At 58.9% G+C, this 22,679-nt stretch overlaps 2 protein-coding genes across 2 annotated transcripts in view; both read left to right on the forward strand.

The window, feature by feature from the left end:
• ASAP3 (ArfGAP with SH3 domain, ankyrin repeat and PH domain 3) overlaps positions 1-22,679 on the forward strand; it is an 87,981-nt gene that overhangs the window by 19,763 nt on the left and 45,539 nt on the right. The gene's annotated exons all lie outside the window — the stretch shown is intronic.
• On the forward strand, positions 1,064-8,626 carry TCEA3 (transcription elongation factor A3). The gene is made up of 14 exons (XM_080378860.1): positions 1,064-1,420; positions 3,010-3,072; positions 3,176-3,281; positions 3,641-3,812; positions 4,123-4,191; positions 4,422-4,490; positions 4,611-4,694; positions 4,979-5,056; positions 5,158-5,312; positions 5,761-5,816; positions 6,779-6,934; positions 7,525-7,671; positions 7,776-7,847; positions 7,983-8,626. Exons 1-14 carry the CDS (start codon positions 1,352-1,354, stop codon positions 7,989-7,991), a joined length of 1,305 nt encoding a protein of 434 aa, XP_080234986.1. The 5' UTR covers positions 1,064-1,351; the 3' UTR covers positions 7,992-8,626.

Consider the following 22,679-nt stretch of genomic DNA (forward strand, 5'->3'; position numbering starts at 1 on the left):
GGGTCTCTTCGAGGGGATTTTACAGCTTTTTCTGGGACCAATGTCCCCCTCATGCTGGTGTCCCTCGGGAGCCACCTGCCTCCATATCCCTCCAATTTACCTTCTCCCCCTTCTCCTTTGTGTGTCAAATGTTTCATCTCAGAAATTGGTCTCCCCCCCCCCCAATATTTTCTGTCTCTGGTTTCTAATAAAGCCATCGTTTTTGTAAGGGCTTGGGTGCCTGGGGGGGGGGGGCACAGCCCCTGCCTCAGGGCTGGCAATCCTGAACCTGGGTGATGCTGGTGACATCCCTGGAGGCTCCCAAGCACCAGGGTCTTTGTGACCTGCTGGTGTCCACCAGGGATGTGACCCTGGGCTTTGGGGGTGTTGCGTGTGGGGAGCACTGTTTTGGGGGGGCTCTGTGTGTGGGGTGGGGGTATGCACCAGGCTGGGTTGGGCAGCCTGGTTCTCTGCTGGAGGAGGCTGGGTATTCAGGGGGTGCACGGATGGGTGCCCCCTGCCCCATCTCTGGGGGGGGGGGGGGGCCAGGGAGGGATCCAGCCCCGCACAGAGCGGGGTGCTCACCCTTTGGCCACCCCATTGGGAGGTGGGGCAGGGATGAGCGAGGGTCGCATGCTTGCCGTCACCCCCCCCCAACCAAACTGGCTGTGCCTCTTGGGCCTGGGGGTAGCATCCCCACTGCGGTGCCCTGCCGCAGCTGCCCGGCCAGTGCCAGGGGGGCTCCCAGCACCCACTGCAAGCTGGCACGCCACGCGCCGGGTGCTCCTGGGGGGGCTCAGCGGAGCGCCCACCAGATTTAAAAGGCTGCGGGAGGCATTGGGGTGTCACTTGTCATTGTGGCTTCTCCCCTCCCTGGGAGCTCGCTGGCGCAGGACACCGGGTGCGGGTAGCGCAGCCCCCTGGCATCGTGCCCGTGCCCCTCAGTGCTCCCTGGCTGAGACACGTTGGTGGCAAAGCCACGGCCAGGGCTTTCCCTGCCAGCACCAGGCTCCATCCCCACGCCGGGCAGCCCCTTGGCCCCCCAGGTCCCCCTCCGGTGGGCCAGGCCCCCCGGTGCCCCCCGCCATGCGCCTCCCCCAGCTCCTGCGGCGTGGCCCTGCCCGCGCTGGGCTATATTTAGCCCTTCCCCGTGCTATTTCGCCTGCCTGGCAGGAGTTATAACTGGCCGGGACAGCCCCACCTCCTTTCTGCTTTCTCTCCCTTCCCTTCCCTTTCTTTTCCCCCTTTTTTTCCTCCCCTCTCTGCTCCTTTCTGGCCACCCCTTCGCACCCCCCACCCCACCTCGCCGCCGGACCCCCATGCCGGCAGCGCCAAACTCTGCCGGCTGCCGCCTTGGGCTCGCTCCGCCAGCATGGGGCCCGCTGAGGAGCTGGTCCGGATCGCCAAGAAACTGGATAAGATGGTGGCCAGGAAGAGCACGGTAAGGTGGCCGAGCCCCCCGGGGCGGGTGTGCACGCGTGTGCGTACTGACACGTGTGTGCATGCATGTTTGGAGTCGCACCGTTCCTTGGGACAGGGGAGTGGGGGGAAAGCGGGGGGTTTCTCTTCACCTCCTGCTCCTGTTGCTCACAGTCCTGGAGGGGCTGAGCAGGTCCAGGGGGTGCTGAGCACCCACAGGTGCCACCAGCACCCCAGGGTGCTGCCTGCGCACCCCCAGCCCAGCCTCGCGACGTCGGAGCCAGCACCCAGGGGATTTTATTTTGCCTCTGATTTGGGGGTCTTCTGCACCCCACTGCTCCCGGCCCTTGGGATTTGGGGGCAAGGGGGGGGTCTGTCCCAGAGGTGGCAGCTCCGGGCACCCCTCAGTGGTGCAGGACCTTGGACGACAGGTGCTTGGCCACCAGCCCGGCCACCAACACTCGATCGCGGCCGGTGCTGGTGCTGCAGGCTCAGCCCCATGCAAAGGAAAACTCTTTGGGGGGTGGGCTGGGGGGCTCAAGCCCCTCACAGCCCCAGCCCCAGGCCTGCCTGTTGCACGAACGTGTGCAAGTGTGCAAAGGGAGGGGAGGGGGTCGAGCGATGGCTCCGGGGTTGCTTTGGCGATGGCGTGCTGGGGGGAGCCTGGATCTGGCCCTGCTTTACACCAGGTGAGGATCCATCCGGGGCTCCTGGTGCTCAGTTTGCGCCTGGGTGAGCAGAGTTGGGCCCAGCCCTTAAAGTTAATATTTGACTATTTCCGCCGGCCTTTGCCCCGACAAGGTGCAGGTTCCTGGGCGGAGGGGGCAGCGCTGCCGTCCCCCCCAGATCTGGTGGCTTTTTGGGGTGCCAGCACCTGCAACTGCATCAGACCCCGTGGGAGCCACAGGGGCTCCGTTCCCACCGGGAATTACCCCCAGGTCAAGGGACTGATCCTGCCCAACCCTCCTGCCCTACACCACCATGCCTGCATGCTGGGGACGGGGACAGAGTCAGGGTCCGGCCACAGCATGGGGACATTCCCTGCACCCATCGTACTGGGGGGGCCTGATCCAGCCCCTCATGGTGGGGAGTCCAGCCCAGCACGGGGCTGTCCCCCCTGTGGGGCACACACCTGCGAGCTGACTGTGCTCCTGGGGCTCTAAAAATATCAGGGAGGAGGAGGAGGAGGGCTCTGTGCCGGGGCTATGTTTAGCCCTGCAGCCGCTATGCACCCCGGGGGTACGTGTCCCACAGACCCTTGCACCCCTGTGTGGGGACATTTGGGTGTCCCCCAGCTGTCCCTGGCTCCCAGCAGCCCAGGGTTTCCTTACAGAGGGTTTTCCTGTGCCTGACGGGAGGCTCCAGCTTCCCAGCTGGGAGAGGTGACCCCGTGCTGGGATGGTCCGGCAGGAGTTGGGTTTGGGTTTTTTCTATGCGTGCATTGCTGGGGAGGGTCAGGTGTGCCTGGGGCTGCTTTGTGTCCCTGTGGGGTGCCCTCCCTGGCATCGCCTGGTGCCAGTGAGGGGAAAGGGGGGACGTGGGCTGCCTCAGCGCAGCCCCCCCATTTCTCTCCAGCTCCTTACGGGCCCCTGTGGCTTCTCCCTGCTCTAGGAAGGGGCGCTGGATCTGCTCAAGTCCCTCACCGGCTACACCATGACCATCCAGCTGCTCCAGGTGAGGAGTCTGGGTGCGGAGACACCCCGTGGGGTGGCTCACCCTGTCCTCCCCATGCCAGCCGGCACATCCCTAAGGACACGTCCCTGGCGTATGTCCCCAGACCACGCGGATCGGGGTGGCCGTCAACTCAGTGCGGAAACACTGCTCGGATGAAGAGGTGGTGGCTTCAGCCAAAATCCTCATCAAGAACTGGAAGCGGCTGCTGGGTGAGCGATGCCAGGGAGAGGCAAGAACCACCCCCCAGCCCCAACCCTCCCAGCATCCCAAGCCCCTGATGCTCTCCAGGGGGGTCAAAGTGGGATCAGTCCCAGAGTGGGATCGGTTCTGAGCTGGGATGTGCAGGCTCCTGTGCATCACAGCTGCCATAACCCAGTCCTTCCAGGCAACATGCAGACTTGATGGATTTTCCAAGGGCTCATTTTTGCTCCAGGGCGGAGCGATGTAAATCAGTGTGTGCCCCCCAGGGGCTGAGCAGCCCCCAGCCGTGCCCCCACCCTGGGATGCAGCTCCCCAGGTGCCCTGTGCTGCTTTGGGCTGTGCCTGTGACACCCAAATCCTTTACCAGAGTCCTCCACCGCCCCGAAGAGGGACAAAGATGTGGATGGGAAGAAGGAGAAGGACACAGATGGGGAGAAGGAGAAGAAGGAGAAGGGGATGGTTTTTCCCAGCTGCCCCAATGAAGGGGCGAAGCACCCCAAGAGCCTGGCTGAGAAGCACAGGGAGAAGCACAAGGAGAGGTGGGAGCTCCTGCCTGCTCTTGGGGGACACCAGCTGCGTGGCCAAGGCACCAGTGGGGCCAATAAGAGACCGCCCTCTGCTCGCTCCTTAGGAGTTTGGTTTATCCACCTCTGCCTGTCCACGGCAGCTGGCAGCACTGCCAGAGCCAAAGGGCAGCTGCCTGCTGCTGTGGCAGCACCAGGGCAGCTTTTGGAGAAGGGAGGGAGAAATGGCGCTTTTTTCTTTTCTCTTCTCTAGAGCTGTTTATTTCCCAGGTGAGGGCTCTTTGGATGGTGCTGTCTGACCTTGCCCCACTCTCTCTGTCCCTAGGAAGCCCAGCAAGTCTGGCTCTTGTGCCACCATCCCCCGGAGCCACCCTACTGATTCCAACCCAGAAAGGTACCTGCTGAAGGATGCGCCGACCCTTTGTGCCAGGCTCTGCTGGGCACTACCAGCCTGGGGGAGGCTTTGCCGGCAGCCTGGGGGCTGGAGGGGCTTGGCGGGGACTTGGCCAGGGCTGGGGTGTGCAGATGGGCAGGCAGGATCCGGCTCACCAGATCACACTGGGGGATGCTGGGGCTGGGCTTGCTGAGAGCATCTCTCCCTTCCTTTGGACTTCTGCGGTGAAGAGAGTCCAGTGACAGCTGGAGTCCCACTGCATCCTCGAAGAAGTCACCTCTGGACAGCAAGAAAGAGAGGTGGGTGCCTGGGCTGGGTGAGGATGGGAGAGGCTGAGCCCCAGCCCCTCACCGGCTGGGTGTCTGGACCCACCGCCTGGTCCCTATCGCCATCCTCTGGCACGGAGCTTGTCCTGCTAGGAGAGACTCTGCTGACTCGAGGTCCTCCACCACCTCGGCCATCTCCTCCGCCTCCTCCCCGCAGAAGAGACTGCCAGGAGAGAGGTAAGGAGGGGGGGTCCCTGGGCAGCTTGGGGATGCCTTGGGGATCCCCCTTGGGAGTGCTCTGACCGTGGGACACACATCTGGGGTGGGTGGAGATGGCTGGGAGCCCTGATCCTGCCACGGGCATCGGGACATTCCCCATGAGGAGCAAACCCTCCCCTGTGGAGATTCCTGTTGGCTTCCAAGTGCTGGCACTGATGCGCTGGTGCCTGAGGTCCTGCCACCAGCCCCTGCCTGCCCTGTCTGTGGTGTCATCCCCACTGTCCCTCCTGTGCCACCCCCAGGAGAGTCTCTGTGGGCACTAGCCCCTCACCAGCTCCCACCGGCTCCCGGAGAAACTCCAGCGACAGCAAGGAGGAAAGGTAGGAGGGACCCATCCCACCACCACAGGACCCCCGGCAGGTCCCCTGGGGCTGTGCCAGGACCCCGGCGCCTGCCTGTCCCCTCCCCATGTGCCCTGCAGAGCCAACAGCAGCAAGGCCAAACCAGAGACACCGCGGACCCCCACCAGCCCAACCTTCTCGCCCAGCCCCTGCCTCCTGGCCCCCTGCTACCTCACAGGGGATTCAGTGCGGGACAAGTGCATCGAGATGCTGACGGCCGCTCTCCGCATGGATGGTGAGCAGCTCTGGGGGGATGCTGGAGCTTAGGAGGTGCTGGAGCTGGGGGGTGCTGGAGCCCAAACTGGGCTGTTTCTCCTGTAGTAAACCTCTAATAGGAGCAGCTCTACAATAACAAGCAAGGTTCTGCATCCCGGGGCATGCACAGCCCTGCAATGGCAAACTCACCCTAGACTTGCAAACAAACTGCAGCTTGTAGCTCATAGCTCAGTGTTCAGCCCCAAAATGAAAGAAAAGGCGGTAGGTAGGGTCTCTGATAAGGGGTCGGGTGTGGGGATGGGGTCTTTGTGAGGTTCAAGATGGGTAAAACCAGGGGTTTTAGAGATGGCGTGCCTGGGGCAAGTTGAGGGGGAGACGCGAGACTTTTTTTCAAGGTTTCTCAGTGCATGGTGAGACCCAGCTGGTGTCACACCTGAATGTCACCCCTCGGCCTCTCTGCCCTGTAGACGACTACAAGGAGTTTGGTGTCAACTGCGAGAAGATGGCATCGGAGATCGAAGACCATATCCTTTGCGGGGGCTGGAAGTCCCCAGGCTCCATCTGCTGGGACATAGACACGTGGGCTCAGACGTGGTGATGGGGACAAGGACAAAGGATGGTGGGGACAAGGACAGAGGATGACGGGCTCTGCTGTCCCCGTTGCCTGCAGAGGGAGCCCAGACCCCGGTTAGAGGCTGATGCTGATGCTGAGCAGAGCATCCCCTGGGCACCTGCCGTAGTCCGGAGGTCTGTGCATCCCCCCAGACCCCTCTGCGCAGGGACCTGCTTTCATCCCTGGGGAAATAAACCCAACACTCAGTCAAGACCTCTTCTCTGAGCTGCTGTGGGTGCCCATGTCTCTTGCCAGCCCTGGTCCCTCACAGGGCCCAGGCTGTGCCATGCTGCCAGGGATGAAGCCACCTCGTTTCACTCCCAGCTCAAGGCTTGAGGGTGTCCTGGCAGCCCCCCGAGTCCAGGATCAGCCTCAAGCCTGTTTCCCCTCCTGGGTACACTTCGATTTTTGGTGTATCCCAAACTCTCTACTTGTGAGTGCCTGGGGGCTCACAGGACCCCAGAGCTGGCACCTCAGCCTCTCTGCCCACATCCATGCAGGCATCTGGTGGCTTTTTGGAGGAGGAGAGTGGGCTGAGTCCTCTGCACCAGGAATTCAAATCCCAGCACAGCGTCTGGTGACAGTCCCTGTGCCCCGACAGCCTTGCCTGTGTGTCAAATGTTGCAAGGCAATGCCAGGTTGTTTTCCTGCCCACATCTCAAGCTGGGCTTCATCCTCCTAAACCCAAGGAGGGGGAGACCCCCCTGCCAGTGGTCCCCCCAGGAGCAAAGCCCTGTTGAGATCGGCCACCTCCACATGCCCGTGGACACTGGCCCTGGTGACAGCCAGCACCACTGAGCCCAGAGCAGCAGTGGGTGCCCATGGTGCTGGCATCCCCCCACTGTGCCCCCTTGATTCCTTGACAGACCCCACATATCTTCCAGGAGCTGAAGAGCACAGACATGAAGTATCGCAACCGGGTGCGGAGCAGGATTAGCAACCTGAAGGACCCCAAAAATCCCAGCCTGCGAAGGAACGTGCTGTGCGGGGCCATCCAGCCCAGCCTCATCGCCCGCATGACCGCCGAGGTGCGCAGCGGGATGGGGGACATGGGGCTGTGTCTCATGGACCACTCCATCTCCATGGGGATGAAGTCCACCCCTACCCCAACCTCTGCTCTTGGAGGCTGTGTCGGCACGTGAGGGCTGGCTGGGTCTTGGCTTGCTGGTGCCCACACTGGGCTTCTCCCAGCATCTCCCTGTCCCACTTTGCTGCTGGCTGGGGCATGGAGAGAAAGCAGGGGGCACTGCCTGATCCTCCAGAGCCCTGCAGCCCCCCATGCCCATCGCAGACCAGGTGTGGGATGTCATGCTGGCAGGAGTCAGGCTTGAGGGTCCCCACTCCTCCTCCTCAACTGGGGTCCCCAGATCAGGCTCTAGGGAGCCCAGCTCCCTCCATGGGGAACCAGGTCCCTGCAGGCAGCAGTTTTGGTTTGAGGATGGGGTGTTTTTTCCATCTGGATGGACTTTAGCTCTCCAGCAAGCACAGAGAGCAGGATCCGTCCTGGTCCTGGAGAGGATAGGGAGGGTGCTGGCTTGGCACTCTGTGCCGGCTTGGCCGCGAGCCCCCGGGTAGCGCCGTGGCAGCTCTGACCCTGTGGTGCCGGTGCCGGTGGCAGGAGATGGCCAGCGATGAGCTGAAGGAGCTGAGGAACGCCATGACCCAGGAGGCCATCCGTGAGCACCAGATGGCCAAGACGGGCGGCACCGTCACCGACCTCTTCCAGTGTGGCAAGTGCAAGAAGAAGAACTGCACCTACAACCAGGTCAGGCCTGCAAAGCCCCTGGGGCTCCCCTCTGTCCCCAGGGGACCCCGATGTGGGGGATGCTGGAGGGGTCCCTGCTGACCCAGCTGCCTGCTCCGTGCTAGGTGCAGACACGCAGCGCTGATGAGCCCATGACAACATTCGTGCTGTGCAACGAATGCGGGAACCGCTGGAAGGTCTGTGCCCAGCCGGGTGGGGCTTTGGGTGTCCCAACCCCTCCCTGGCCCTGGGGGGTGGCAAAGCCCCCCAAAGCAGTGCTGGGGGGCTGGGTGAAGGCTCATCGCCTGCCCTGGGCTCTGCTTCTCCTGCAGTTCTGCTGACGGCGCCCGGCGATGGGGCTGGAGGGAGCGTGGTGCTAGACGGGATGCTGTGATGGCCACATCGGGCAGCCAGGGTGGGGAGGGAGGATGATGGTGGGCACCGGTCCCTACACCCTGGCTTCTTGTGCTGGGCTCCCCTAAATGTCCCAGGGAGCCGGGCTCTGGCAACAGGCAGGTTTGCTTGAGAAAACCCTGGTGAATTCAGGAGATTCCCCCCTGTTAATACCTGCCATTTGCTTGGCGTGGGCTGGTAGCCACTGGGGACACATCCCTGAAAAGTGAGACTGGTCTGACCTGGGCAGCTTGTCCTTCCCTGGGTGAAACCTGGGCTTGAATGATTTGGGGGCAGGAGAGACGTTGCCCTGTGGACATGGGGCTGGACCACTGTCCTGGGGGCCGGGGCTGGGAGAGGGCCAGGTTTTAACCCAAACACCTTCCTCACCAAAGCGAACGCAGTGGGAGGACACGGAGGGAGGCAGGGTGGTTGCAGGATGCCCAGATGCCGGTGCTCTGCTCTGTGACACATGGACCATCCATCCTGGCTTGAGCACATTGTGTTCCCAGTAAAGAAGGGATGGGGGGAAGAGGAGTGGGGAAAAGACCCTCCAGCTACAGCAATAAAGGTGTGAACTGTCTCTGCAGCACTGACTGCTTTCTGAAGGGGTTGGGGCTTGTGCCTTGGTCCACAGCCCCTAGGCTGGAGCCTCATGGTCCTCCAAGAGCCCCTGGCTGGCTCCAGCAGGTGTCTTGAATACATCAGCCCCCAGCCTGAGGTGTAACAGTGCCTTGATGCTCATCCATCACCTGCTTGGTGATTAAAGACCTTTAATTAAGGGTGGAGCAGCTCCCTGCTGGGTCTGGATGTGGAAGGCTGGCCCATGGCAGGGCAGCGTCTCCACTGACAGCTGGCAGGGTTTTCCAGGGAAAGGGCACGGAGGACTGGCCAGGAGATGCAGCTTTGGTGTGGGATGGAGCCTTGCGGCTCTGAGCCCGTCCCTCACTGCCACCAGCCTCTCCCAGCGGCTCTGTTTGGCAGCAGCGAGATGTGACGGGGACACAGGTAAGGTCACGGTGACCGTGGGTGGATGAGGGGTGAGGGTGCTGTTCTCGTGCCTGCGTGAGCCGGTGGGCAGGAATGGAGGAGGACGGTGGAGCTGTTGGATTAACCAATCGTTAATTTTTTAATCTTGGGATGAAGGGTGAATTTTTTTTCCCCAGGAAGAGCTCAGGGTAGTTTGCACCCACATTTGGGTGCTAGCCCCTCAGTCTCGGGGGTCCCGGCAGCCCAGGGAAGGGTCGGACCCCCCGGAGCCCCCGATAGTGTGCTTTGGGCTGCAGTGCTCATTAGCATGTCAAAGTCGTTAAGGCTTCGAGGCAATTATTTACACTTGCAGTGTGTGTGCTGCAATTAAGGAATATAATGGATTGTGGGGGATGAATAAAACATCAGTGTGACCTTGTGCGGCAAGGGGAGCACAGGACGGGCAGCACCGTGCCAGCGGCGTGCAGGGCTGGCGCTCACGTGCTGTCCCCAGGGTGCCACAGGGCACCTCTGGGTAGGGCAAGGCTGAAATGGGCAGGATTTGGACCTCTATTTTTTGCAGTCCAGCCCAGTCAAGGTGTCTGAGCAATACCAGAGGGAGCCCAGTCCCAAACACTTTGTGATGGAGCTCCTGGCATCCCCATGTGTCCGTTTGTCCCACAGGGGACATGTCTCCAGGGGAAATGTCACCCTGCACACACCCCCTGGAAAATCCCAGAGGATGAAAGGGAGCAGGGAAGGCAAACCAGTGCTGCCAGAGGCCCCCCCCTCCCCAGGGAGGGCTTTCCCACCCGCCTGGGCTGGAGGAGCTCCTGGCCCTGAAGGGTGCTCCAGCCTCTGGGTGGGATGCAGGATCTGGCCCCCTGCAGCACAGCAGGCAGGTGTTTCTGGGGCAGGGGACAGTGAGGGGCTCTCCAGCATCCAGCTGTTTCCAGAGGTTGTGACATGAGCTCTGGGTGGCTTTTGGGGACAGTTCCCAGGGCTCAGCCCCTCGCCCACTCCACAGGGTGCAAACACGTGTCTGTGTTCCCAAATTTCCAGTCCCCAAACTGGGATGGCTGACAGCACTTGGGGTCTGGCCGAGCCCCCCGGGAGATGCCCATGTCCCCTTCCCAGCCATCAGCCCCACAGGTGCCGTGTCCCCGGGGCTTTCCCCGCTCTCCTCCCCTGGGGAGGGTCCTCCCCACATCCCCCAGCCTGGCGAGCAATAAACCTGAGCCAGGCACAAACCTGGCAGCTGCCTGTCCTGCCCGTGCGCAGCCCGGCAGCTCTCCCTTGAACTCTGGGGAAGTGGCACTTCAGTTCTGATTTTCCGTCAGTGCTCGGGAGGTGCAGCCGTGGCTCCAACCAGCAGATGCCAACGCTGGTTCTCTCCCCCTTTCCTCTGCTGCCCACACAGCCTCTGCAGGCAGGGAGGCTACGTAAGAGCCCTCAAGAGCCTTGGGGCTCCGTCACAGCCCTGGGCTGAGCCAAGCTCTTGGGACAGGTGCCCTGGCTCCACTTGGGGCTCTTCATGACTTTGCAATGATGGAGAGGCCCGTCCCATCCCTGCTGGGGGTTGCTTTGCCTCCCTGAGGTTCCAGGTTTTGGATGCTCCAAAGCTTCATCAGAGGCTGGTGCATCTTGCGCCTGTCCTAGCCTTGCCCTGCATGAGACACTAAATCCTCGACGTGATAGAAGTGTTATTTTCAACCTGCAATATTTTAAACCACCCCACAGCATGCCCCTCCCCAGCCAGGTCCCCTGTGTCACTGGACAGCCACCACGCGTGCCATCAGACCGCATCCCTTCCCCATGGCCAGCCCTGTGCCACCCCCGGGGCACGCTCTGTCTGGCAGATGCAGAAGCTGGCACAGAGACACCTGAGCATCCATGTTCTGCTTCGCAATCCTGGCTTGCTCAGGGTTCAGACCCCAGCCCCCTGGCTCACCCACGTCACGGGGCCTCGCTGCTGCCCTTCTCCCCCGCATTTTTTCCAGCCTTGACAAAAAAAATCAGCGCTTTGCTGTTCAGTGGTTTCCTTGGCAACTCCACTTCCCCATCCTCTTGTTTGATGCCTCGCCAGCCCCCCTGGCCCCAGTTGCCATCCCCCAAAGCACGGTAGCGGGTCCCTGGATACAGGGATGGAGTGGGAGGTGGTGGGTCCTGACCCCCTTGGTCCTGGGGGTGCCTAAACCAGGGCTCACCAAGCACCTGGGCTTCTTGGAAAGGGGATGGAGCGGCTGGTGGTGGATTGTGTCTGAACCAAAGTGAATTAACACGGTTCTGGAGCTGGCCTTCACCCCTCCAGGTGGGTCCCTGGGCTCCCCCTGCACCCTAAGCCCAGCCCTGGGCAGTGAAATCCCCCTCGGCACCAAGGAGCGGTCAGGCCCCTGCAGATGCTCCCTGGGGTGATGCTGTGTCTGCTTAGTCCCCCAGGAGGCTGGCAGTGTTTGGGGGATACTTGTGGCCCATGGGAGCATCTCTGGATCTGCCAATTAAGCCAAATCCTGTGCATGCCTTGGGCTGTGGTATCGCAATCTAGTGCACATCAGGATGGCTGAAGGCACGTCCCTCGCCAGCAAAGCCCGGCACTGCCGGGTTTTCAGTCCAGGGCGAAGAACCGGGGCACAACAGGGCACACACCAACATCTTGCCAAACCCTGGGTCGGAGCATCTGTTGCGGTGCTGAGCATGGTGCGCCAGGCTCACCGTGCACCATCGGGGCTTGCAGACGAGCCCCGGACCCAGGACGTGACAAAGCCCTCAGCTCTGCGATGCACCCAACAAGCTGTGTTCAAAGGGAGTCTGACTCTTGTTAGGGCTGCCCCACAATTAGCCATCAGGTCCTGACATCTCTGGAGCCACCCCGCTGGCTGGCTTGCATGCCTTGCAGCAGCTGGAAACCTAAGTGATATTTATCGGTACCTTTATCAGCTGTTTTGTTTTTCCTCTCCTTAAAGGTCAGGAGGCTCTGCCTGATGTTCCCACTGCAGAGCCATGGGGATTGCCCAAGTGACAGCCTTAGTCCTTACCCCAGCATCGTGGATGCCATCCATGCACCCAGCTTTTAGCCTCATGGTATGATCCTGCTTCATTCTCCTTCACTTCAGGGCTGCTCCAGTTTGCCGTGGGGGAAGAAAATGTGCATTAAATGGATTAAACTGACCCTCCACTTGCTCCAGGCACAGGGGGATGAGCTGAAGAGGTGCCCGAAGAAAGGATTTGCCTTCAAAATCCTGAGTAACATGCCAAAGTGTGCTGAAAGGGCAGAGGGGAAACCTGAGACAGCATCGGCAGCCTCTGTGATAAAAGCTGGGGGATGCACAAGGTGAAGAACAGACCCCAAATCCCTGCCCTGGCTGCCCAAGCCCCTTTTTGCAGGGAAAGTCCTTCTCCCAAGGGACTATCCCCCCCCTGTCCTGTAGCCAGAAGGACTCAGAGATGTTCATTCCACACCTCCAGCTCCTCACTTAGCTCTGATGCCCCAGCTCTTTGGCAGGGCTGGGCAGATTCCCCCCTGCCCGTCCCCGTGCAGAACTGCTTACTTTGCAAGCTGAGTGATCAATAGGTAATGATCCACCCGGCACAGGCGCTGGCTGCCTCCCCAGACCTCAAAAACCACATGCAATATTTATCTGCCTGACAGGCGCGGGCTCTCAGCATGACCCGTTTTGCAGTCGTCAGTAGACAGGATTCGGGTCTCCTGAGAAAACCGCCGCAGCTCTGCCAGCACAGAGCCACATCGCTCCCGCCTTCGCGCTGGCACTGCTCCGGTGGGTGATGGCCCCGAGGTGATGCTCGACATGGCAGGGACCACGGCTGGTTTGGGGGGGACAGGGGAAAGGGACAGCCCTGCTCAGGAATTGAGCTGATTTCTTTTTAAAAAGCAGGAAAACACAGCACTGGGGTTGTTTTGGGAGGGCAGGAATGATGCTGAGGGTGGTGAGCAGGGTGGGAGGACCCCAGAAAACTCTCTGTGCCTGGGTGAGCTGGGAAAGGCACCTGCTGTGCCCCCCAGTATAGGGATGCATCTGGGCATTGCTGAGCTCAGGGACACCAACTTGCCCAAATCTCAGTGGGGTTGGTCAGTACCCCAAAGCTGAGCAGACTTGGCTCCAGCCTGGGACTTGATGCTAGATCAAAGCAAAAGCTATAGACGGCCTAAATTTTTTAGGAGGACCGCGTCTGCTGCATCTACTTCGAGCCATGGCTCAGCCAGAGCCTTTCAAGCACTCAGTTGCTCTGCTGATGGGCGTTTGTTTCAGCATTTTGTTTTAATTAAACCCCCAAAGTCTGGTTTTCCCGAGCACAAGGTGCTGCCTCCTCTCCGGGGGCAGGGGAGGATAAGGTGTGTGGGGATCTGGGGCTGGATCCCATGGGTATCGCTTGTTAAAGGATGTGGAGATGTGTTGGGTCCCAAAATACCTGGAGGAGCCAGGCAGGGGTATAGGGGGTAATCACAATCACAGCAGGACACCCCAGGCACTAAATAACACACAAACACGACTGAAATAGGCTGGGGGTGGGGGGTGGGGGGGTGCGGTTGAAATTGCTGAGCCTCTCAGCGCTGGCTCCAGCTCCAGGCTGGGACACAAACCGAGCAATTTCCTTTCCTCTTCATTGTTCTGCCTTGATGCGAGTGAATCAGCTGCTTTGGAGCGGCTCTGAGCACAACACGGCTCTTCCCCAGCCAAACCAAAACACCAGGAGCAAAGCCATGGATTTGGGTTGACTGCGTGTTTGTTTGTTTTTTTTCCTGCAAAACAAGGGGACAAAAATCAGTTTGTCACCTGTGATGTTTGCAATCCATCAGAGAGAAACTGTTCATTGAGTTGTAGGGGTGCAATCCTGCAGCACCCTAAATCGTCCCTCAACCTCCCCCCAGGCCTTTTGATGATTAAATGCAACAAATGAGCATGAACTGGACCCAGACCTGTGCTTCTAAAATGAAACATGTTGCATGGAAAATTACTGAATATACTTTTCCTAAAGAAAAAACCCGTGCCCTTTTGTTTCCGAGCCAAAGAGCTTTGCTGAGTCTGCAGAGCACTTTGATCTCAGCCTTCCTAAAATCAGCACTTGGCAGACACCTTTTTTCTCCCCACCTTAGCTGAACAGGCAGAGGAAGAAGAACTGAGGAAAGATTCCCCCATTAAAAGCAAAAAAAAAAAACCCCTAAAACCCACCAACACCACAAACCCCAGTCAAACAGTCTTTCTCAACATTCAGCTGGAACCGTGCATGCTCTTCCCTCTCAGGGCTGGGATGGAGCAGGTGCCAGGGAAAACACCCCAAGAAATGCCACAAAACCACCCTCCACACCCCCAGAAAATATGAATTCCCATCCCTATGCTTCCCACATCAGTAAGTCGACCTAAATATTACAGAGAAAAAAAAAAACAACTCAACACCCCCCCCACACACACTGGCTTTTTCACCTGACACTTATTTTGCTCCCTGCCAGGAGCTCTCGGGCACTCGGCAATTAGGAGCGACAGATTAATCTTGAGTGATATAATGAAGTGCTGTGCAGCTTGAGGGAAGGGCTGGTGAGCAGGGGTGGGTTGCTCTCCAGATTAGCGCAGTTTAGGCCAGGTTTGGGTGTGGGCAGAGCACTCAGGGTGAGAGGGTGGTGGGAAAGAGGAGGGGGCTGGGGAGCTCAGCTGGGTGTTGAGGGCTCATCCCCTGGTTCTCTGCAACCCACTGCACAGACCAGGCAGGGTTTGCACTGTGGAAGAGAAACATTGTTTGCACCTTTTCTAACCCTGATTTGTTTGTCTGTGATGTCGCCGAAGCATCTTTCCACCCACTTTGCACCATCCCACCATCTCCCCAGCCACACGCAGCCCCAGCTCACTCCCTCGAGCAAAGAGCACCCCCGGATGGCAGATGTGCCCAAGCTCTGGGTCACCCCAGCCATGCCTGCACCTCCTTTCTCCAAGGTCCCTGCAAGTTCAAGAACCGAGAGCAACTGGCACTGATGGCTACATTCTTCCAATGAGCCGCCTTGTCTTTCCAAAGTGAAAATATAAATAGCTTGTCCTGTAACGAAGCGATTACCCAGGAGCCGTGCCACCACTGCCAGCCACTCTTAGCAAACCCATTACCCACAGCAGCCAATTTACTCCTGAGTCTGGCAGGGTCAGCAATGTCAGGGAAGCAAATGCTAATTAATTGCACTCTGCAAAGCAGCCTGGCTGAGCATGGCGTGCAATTAGTGAGTTAACTGCAACTGCCACCGTGCTGGGGTTGTGGCTGAAGGGGTGACCGAGCTGCTGTTGTTGGCCGTGCTGGGGAGGGACCGGCTTCAGCTCAGCAATAACTCAGGTCAAGAGCAATAACTTTGTGTCAGGAGCATGCGTGTCATGCTGCAAACGTGGGCATCGGCGAGGCCGTGGCACTCTGCGTGTGCACACGCATCCCTTCCGTCCCTGCATCACCCGCTCCGGTCCAGCACCCTTCTCCATCACAAGCTGTCCCCTCCATCAAAGGGACGTGCACCCTCTGCCCAGCCTTTTTGCAGGTAAACGTGATATTTCCTTGGGGCAGGAGAGCTGCTCTGAATATAAAGATTCCTGGTGATAGGCGATGCAGAGCCCCAGGAGGAATCATGTGCTAATGCCCTTACATTGCTGCCGCGGTGAGTCATCCAGGCCCTCCGAGGATCCCGGCTGCGCTTGGATACAGAGGAAGGTAGAAGCACAAGGCGAGAGGAAAAATTGCTCTGCTCATAAGATATCTTGGCTACAGCAAGAAAAAAATATGTCCCCTTGACATCCACCCACAGCTCTGGTCCCAAGGCCGGGGGGAGGAGGGGGTTTGGTGCTTGCTTTCGGGCAGGCGGGGAGAGAGGCTCATTTAGCAGAGAAATGGGAGTACTTAGCCTGGGAACATTTCAAGTCATTAACGGAGCACAATTATTAGTGTTTTTCTTCCCCCCCAGTAGCTGGTATCTCTTTGCAGGCACGGGGAGGATGGGTCTCTCCATGAGGCTGGTTGGAAAAATCCATCCGGGAATCAGGCTGGAACAACACCTTGAAGGCGGTTATGTGCAGAGCTGCCTCCCTTCACCCAGGGCAGCATCGCTGCTCCCGCGCTCCCGCTCGCTCAGCAGCATCCGTGTGGACACGTGCATGTTGCTGCCTCGATGGGGACGGGAGGGTCCTCAGCTCCCTGACAGAGGTTTGCTCCCTGCTGTGCTGTGGGAGACGCACAGCCACATTTGCACGGGAAAGGCAGGTTAAAATCCCAAACAATAAAAGAAACCCCTTAAATCAAGAGTATTTTAGCTAAGCCAACTCCTCCACGAGCCAGGGCTGCTTCCCGAACTGCCTCTGCCTCCGCCAAACTGGGGAGCAAGAAGGGCTTTCCATACCAAACACATACTTTTCCCCAGTGCTACAGCCAAAACCTTGGGAGGGGAGAAGAAAAAATATATCTGTTTCCAGCCTGTTTTCCTCTCCCCCATAAATAAACCTCTGCTATCGGCACTGCGCTTCCTTTAGCCCAGCGGTTTCATTAAGCATCGCTCATTTAATATTGCTTTTAAATACTTGTATTTGGCTCTCAGCATCTTCACCTGGCTCTGAGCAGGGATGCTGGCATTTTGTGTTTAGAAAATATATGTCTATATTTAGATAGGCAGACAGATATATATGGAGGAAGAGCTGTTCCAATCATTAAACCACCGCTTTCAATTTTTCCTTATTACTATCTTTTATTTAACCACAGGCTGGCCTGGCCAACCGCTCCCCAGGGACAGGCCAGCTGAGACCAGCAGGTCTGCGGCCATAAAAGGGTTCTCCAGAAAAAAACAACCCCAATCAGATATAATCAGAGAAGAAATCTTTCCTGCAAATATCTCCCCAAGGCTGTGGCATGTGGGAAGGAGATGGGGACGTGGCCGGGGGGCCGAGGTGGGTGGCTGGAGCTGCATCTGTCCCCGGCAATTTGCTGGGCTGTGGTGGCTTCAGGGAGGAGGAATGGGAGGGAGGAAGGTCCGGCATATCAGCGAGATGCGGGGCGGATTTTAGTGCCTTCCAGAGGAATCACCTCTGATCCGCTGCCTCGGGTTTTGCAGGCTGGAGGAGGGGGAGCTGCCTTTGAAGTTGGGCGAAGCATGAGCAGGAGATGGCCGAGTGCAGCAGCCTTCGCTGGCACTGCTCCTCTTCCTCCAGCCCCTGCCTGCTCCCTGCCCTCGCCCAGCCCTGGAGCAGCACTGCGGCGCTGGCAGCCCCCCCTCGGGATGGCCAAGACCCCATTTAGGGGTGGCCAGCATCCCGCTGGGGCTGCAGCCGCTGTGATGCTCACATGCAGGCTCTCACAGCACCAGGGGTTTCCTCCAAGACCCATCACTGATGGGATTCAGCCTGGAGTTTAGGTCACCCCAGCTGGGTTGTGTCTGGGTATCTCCTCTCTGCTAGCAAAGACAGAAACCCAGGTACCAGCACTCCCCGAGGAGCTCCCAGCCCTCACTGGCATTCCCACTCCTTTCCCCAACACCGCTCACTTTTCCCTGGATAACAACACGACCGCAGCAGAACCATGCCATCCCCTCCCCCGCTCTCCGGAGGCTCCTGGGAATGCCAGCAGCATCCTGCCCCACAGCTCAGCATCGCTCCCGGCAGCGCTGAGGCAAGCAGGTGGCCGTCTTGGAAAAATACGACGTTGGGCAGCCACCATCTGTGTCCCTTTGGATGGAGGAGGTGCTGCCCTCCCCAGGTGCTCTCCTGAGGCCACTGGGACAAGCCAGGACAGATGGCAGCAGGGATGTGATTTTATCAGCCTGAGAACCAAAGCAAAGCGAAATCCTTCTTGCTGGCAAAGGGCCGGAGGAGGAACCTACTGAGGCAGCCACGGCAGGGGTGGCACTGCCATGGTCACCGACACGCATCTTCTGCAGCTCCCTGGTGAGGGTGGGAAGCTTCATCACCTCGTTTGGAGCTTTGAGGGCAGGTTCCTGCCTCCTGCTCCTCACCAGGCATTTGCACGCATTCACAGCACCTGGGAAAGGAGGATGCGCCAGTGCAACCATGAGAAATGGGGTGAGCCCTCGCCTTGCGGCTGTGTTTGATGCCCAGTGGGGCTGGAGGGACCAGCACCATAGACACAGAGCTTTCTGTAAGTTCCACTGGTAGTTGCAGCTCCCAAGGAAGAGGCTGAGGACCCCTAAAGCCCCAGCCTGCAGCAATATGAAGACACAGGTAAGGTGGACACCTACATCCAGATGCTTGCAGCCCTCAGGGAGATGTCCATGGGTAGAGAGCGGTCCCTGTGCCTGCATTGCCTGAGGCACCGTGGGGATTAAATGCTTGAGGTAGGGGCAGCATTTCAAAAGAAAACAGCCAACTAAGAAGTGATGTTGTTGGCTCTTCTGCCACGGACCTTGGACAAGCTGGGAGTGAGCTGGGTGGAAAGCGGGTGGCTGGCTGGTGACCAAAGGGCTTTGCCTGGGCTCTGGCCAAGGCTGCGTCCAGCCCAGCTCTGGCTGATCCCAAGCCCCGAGCCCTTCAGAGCTCAATCAAAGCGTCAAGGAAAAATCCTGAGCTTTGCTGAGCTTTTTGAAGCGAGTCCTGCCCTGGCCATCACCACTCCTGACAGACAGGACTGAAACCATGCAGGTGAGGGATGCTGCAGCCTGATTCCCTGCAGCAAGTCTCTTCAGGACCTGCTGAGCATCTTTCAAAACCTCCAAGGATCCTGCCACAAACCTGAGCATCACTTGGGGACCTGCTGCCTGTGAGCCCACATTGTGGTGGGGACATGCTGGTCCCCGTTGCTGCCCCGTTGACAGGCAGCCACCCTGGGTGGCTGGGTACAGCGAACAGGCTCCCTGCTTGCCAGGAAAAAAGTCTTAATCACGTGTATAAAATACCCCGCAAAGCACCAGTGCTCAATCATATGCCATTGCTTCCCTGACCTTCACCTCTTGGAGCCCTGCAGGGACTGACTGGCACGAAAGCAAAGTGCTGGGCAGAGTGGGATGCTCTTTCTGCAGCTCCTGGTGCTGATGCTTCCAGGTCCAAGCCACCCAAATCTCCATCCTTCATCCCAAACGCAAACCTTAGTCAAACTCTCCTGTGCTTTCCCACCAAGTTTCCACCAAGAGGAGGTTTCCTCTCCTCTCCCAATCCCAAACCAACTCCCAACTCATCCCCCAGACGTTTGGAGGAATGGGAAGAGGCAGAGGGAGAACCGAACCCTGTGCCCGGAGCAAGAAGCACCAAAGCAGTGCTGGCAGAGAGGAGCTGTGCTGCGCCCCGTGAAGCAGCACGGTTAGAGAGCAGCAGGATTGCAGCTGGGTTAGCGCTGACCTGGATTCACAACATCAAAGATAACACCCATTCCCTCCCCAGAGGCCCCAGAGCCCCCCGAGGAGGTGAATCAACGGGCTGAACGCCCCCGTATCCATCCCACCCCAGCACTGACTCTGTGGGGGATGTGCCAGTGATGGCTGGGCTGTGGGGATGGTGGGACATGGCGAGAGCCTTCCCCCTGCCCCAGGTGCTGTGTCAGGAAGGTAAAAAGCTGCAGAAAAAGTAAGTAATTCGTATGCTGGGAAGGAAAACTGCCTCCTCCACAACCAGGGTGGTTGGAGGTGGCCCAGGGGGTCCAACCCATGCCTGGCCTGGGTCTAACCCCTGTCCTGTGGCACAGCAACAGGCGCTGGCAGGTCCCCCATCAGACTCATTGGAGATGGACAAACTGACCTTACCCTCTTAGGAAACCCGGCTGTAAAACCCCTGTCCCTTGGTAGTGCAACATGTGTCTGCACACAAGCACACAGGGTCCTTGACCCTCCAGCATGTCACGACCAGCCCCAGGCACCAGGACACACAGTCCCCATGTCACAGCAAGTTCCAGGACACACAGTTCCCACATCACAGCAAGCCCCAGGACACACAGTCCCCATGTCACAGCAAGTTCCAGGACATGCAGTCCCCGTGTCACAGCCAGAGCCAGGCACCAAGACACTCAGTCCCCGTATCACAGCAGGCACCAGGACATACAGCCCCCATGTCACAGCCAGCCCCAGGACACACAGTCCCTATGTCACTAGGCAGCGGGACATGCAGTCCCCATATCACAGACAGACCCAGGCACCAGGACACACAGTCCTCATGTCACAGCCAGCCCCAGGACACACAGTCCCCATGTCACAGCCTCACAGCATCTCCTCCCTGCCCAGGAAAGCCCAGCCCCAGCCCCTTCGGGGACCCCAGGGCTTACATTCACATCAGCTCCCCCCACCAGCAGCTCAAAGCTTTATTTTTCCATCACCGCTCTGGCTGGGAGCAGCATCCCACCCTGGGTCCCCCCTCCCCACGATGGTTCGTTCAGGAGATGACTCACAGGTTGTTAGCGCTCCCGCCACACATCAGATGGAAAGCAGCGATGCCACCTCGGAGAGCCAGCCGGAGGGGGGGCACAGCCTGGGCTCCCAGCTCCCCAAAATCTGGGGAGATGCTGCCAGTTCCCAATCAATGCTCTATTGTCAGCCAAAGGCGGCAGCACAGGGGGATGGGGTGGGCGTGAAAATACCTAAATAAGCAACAATCAGGGAAAATAGAAAGCTCCTGTGGGGTTTGAGTCCCCATGGGTGGGGTATGGTGCAGCACCCTTCACTGCCAGCATGGCTCAGGGAGGCTGGCAGTGCCTGTGAGCCTCATCCCCATCCCTGCTATGGGGCGAAGGATAAGGGTTCAGTAACCCCTCCGATAAAATAAATAATTAGTTTGGAGGCATTTTTCAAGAAAAAGGGATGAACCAGCTGATGCACCCAGCCTGTGGCTGCAAGAACCCTCGGTGCACCCAGCGCTGGGGGTAGCAGGGGGCTCGGGGCAGGCTGGCACTGTCACCAGCTGGAGCCCAGCAAGCAGACAGTCTCCCTCGTGTCCTGGGGACACTAAGAACATCTCAGGGACACCGGTAGCATCACCCCCGGGACACCACTGACCTCCAGCAGAGGGATGGCTGCCCGCAATGTGCAGAGCAGAGAGCTCCCATCCAGCCTCCCGCCCTGGCTCCAACCCCGGCCATCACCCAGGCCACCACCGCTATGTAATACCCAGCCCTCGGAGACAGCCTCCCCGCACACAATGCCGAGGAAGTAATGCTGCAAAACCCCCTCCCTCTCGCCACGCAGCCCCGCATAATGGTGAAGCAGAGAAGAATCTCATCTAATTTTAACTCCCCTGATGGATGGGCTTTGTTCTTTCCCAGCAGCTGCCCCGCAAGGTATGAAAACACTCAGCTATGTTGATGTAGAAAAACAAAACACACAAATCAGCCCGTTTTCTTCTTCAAGGCCAATTTACCTGGAGCTGTCAGTGGAGGGAGGGGAAGCGATGAGCCCTGGGGAGCCGGGGGAAACAGCCTGGACCTGCAGCTCAGCGGGTACCAGTGTAGTTGGGCTGATGCTCGTGGAGCATCTGGTCCATTCACTCCCTTGCTTGCAAGTCCCAAAACATCTCAGACCTACAGAAAACAGGATGACATTTTCTGCTACAATTCCCCAAAGCACAATTCTGCTCGTGCCCCAGGTCATCCTTCTAAACAAGGGGAGCTGGGTGCAGACCCCCCAAAAAAGTGGTTCACCACAAGCTGGGCTCCACCTGGGTGCCTCTACCACACTGAGTTTCTCACAGATGCAATGAGGAAGGCAGAAATCCTCCGAGCACATCCATCCCACCTGCCTGAAGGGGCTGACTTAGGGTGGGGTGAATCAGGCCCTGAAGAAGTGTAACAGCAGCTCGGGGCGAGCAGGTGGGGGTTGATAAATCCCCGTCTGCAGGGGCAGGTGTATCACACATGTAAGGGATGGAGGGACAGATGGATTTCTGTTTGGGAAGTGGGAGCTGGCATACAGGACTGCCTTCACCACCTCATAACCTAGTCCCTGCCTCTCACTGAGCCTGGTGCTGGTCCCAGCACCCAGCACCCATCTCCTCCCCAGGATGCTCAAAGGGGAACCAGGATCTACGGAGACCATGTGGCTCTGACACAGCCATGCTCAGCCCTTCCCTGCCAGCCTCGTTAATTACAGAGGATTCATTTGGGCACTTTCTTACAGTTTCTTGTGCCTCGCTTTCAATGCAGCCTCCCTGTGGAGCCCATTTGATCTCTGGCTCGGGGAGGGATGTGCCAGGGTCCGTTCCTTGGGGGAGTTCAGGACAGGGCACCCCAGCAGCCCTCCTGCAGCACCCACCAGGTGCAAACAAAACCCTGCTCTTTTTGCATGTGGTTCTCTGGGTGCTACAGCACCCACCTGGATCTCCAGTCTTGCAGGAGCATAGAAGCTCTCTCCAACTTCCCATCTTTGACCTGGAAAACCCCAGTGGCTCAGCCTGGGGCCATCCTGGCGAGGCTCCTCCTGAGCAGAAGGAGCTATTTCAGCTGGCTCGGCTCTGCTCAGGTTGCTGTCTGCCCCGCTTAGCCCAGCTGCCTCCTCACATGCTGATCCCCCTCCCAGCTCCTCTTACGCATCCTGCTATTTTTAGGCTTCGCCTGCAGACCCTGCGACGGGTTCGCACCGCTGAGTGCAGACGGCTTTGGCGAGCAGAAGGGAAGGGAGCTGGTGGGCTCGACAGGAGCTGTTGCCTCCCTGTACCATGCTCCTTCCTTCCCCACAGGAGGGCTTGCATTTGCTACCAAGAGCAAAGCTG

Source organism: Falco punctatus (genome assembly GCF_963210335.1).
Source record: "Falco punctatus genome assembly, chromosome: 3".
NCBI classification, from domain to species: Eukaryota; Metazoa; Chordata; class Aves; order Falconiformes; family Falconidae; genus Falco; species Falco punctatus.

Excerpts from the sequence above, each read along its gene's own strand:
- TCEA3 (XM_080378860.1), top strand. The coding sequence starts at position 1,352 with ATGGGGCCCGCTGAGGAGCTGGTCCGGATCGCCAAGAAACTGGATAAG. Across the intron at positions 3,073-3,175 it reads TGACCATCCAGCTGCTCCAG|ACCACGCGGATCGGGGTGGC; the intron begins GTGAGGAGTCTG and ends GTATGTCCCCAG. Across the intron at positions 4,491-4,610 it reads CTGGACAGCAAGAAAGAGAG|GAGAGACTCTGCTGACTCGA; the intron begins GTGGGTGCCTGG and ends TTGTCCTGCTAG.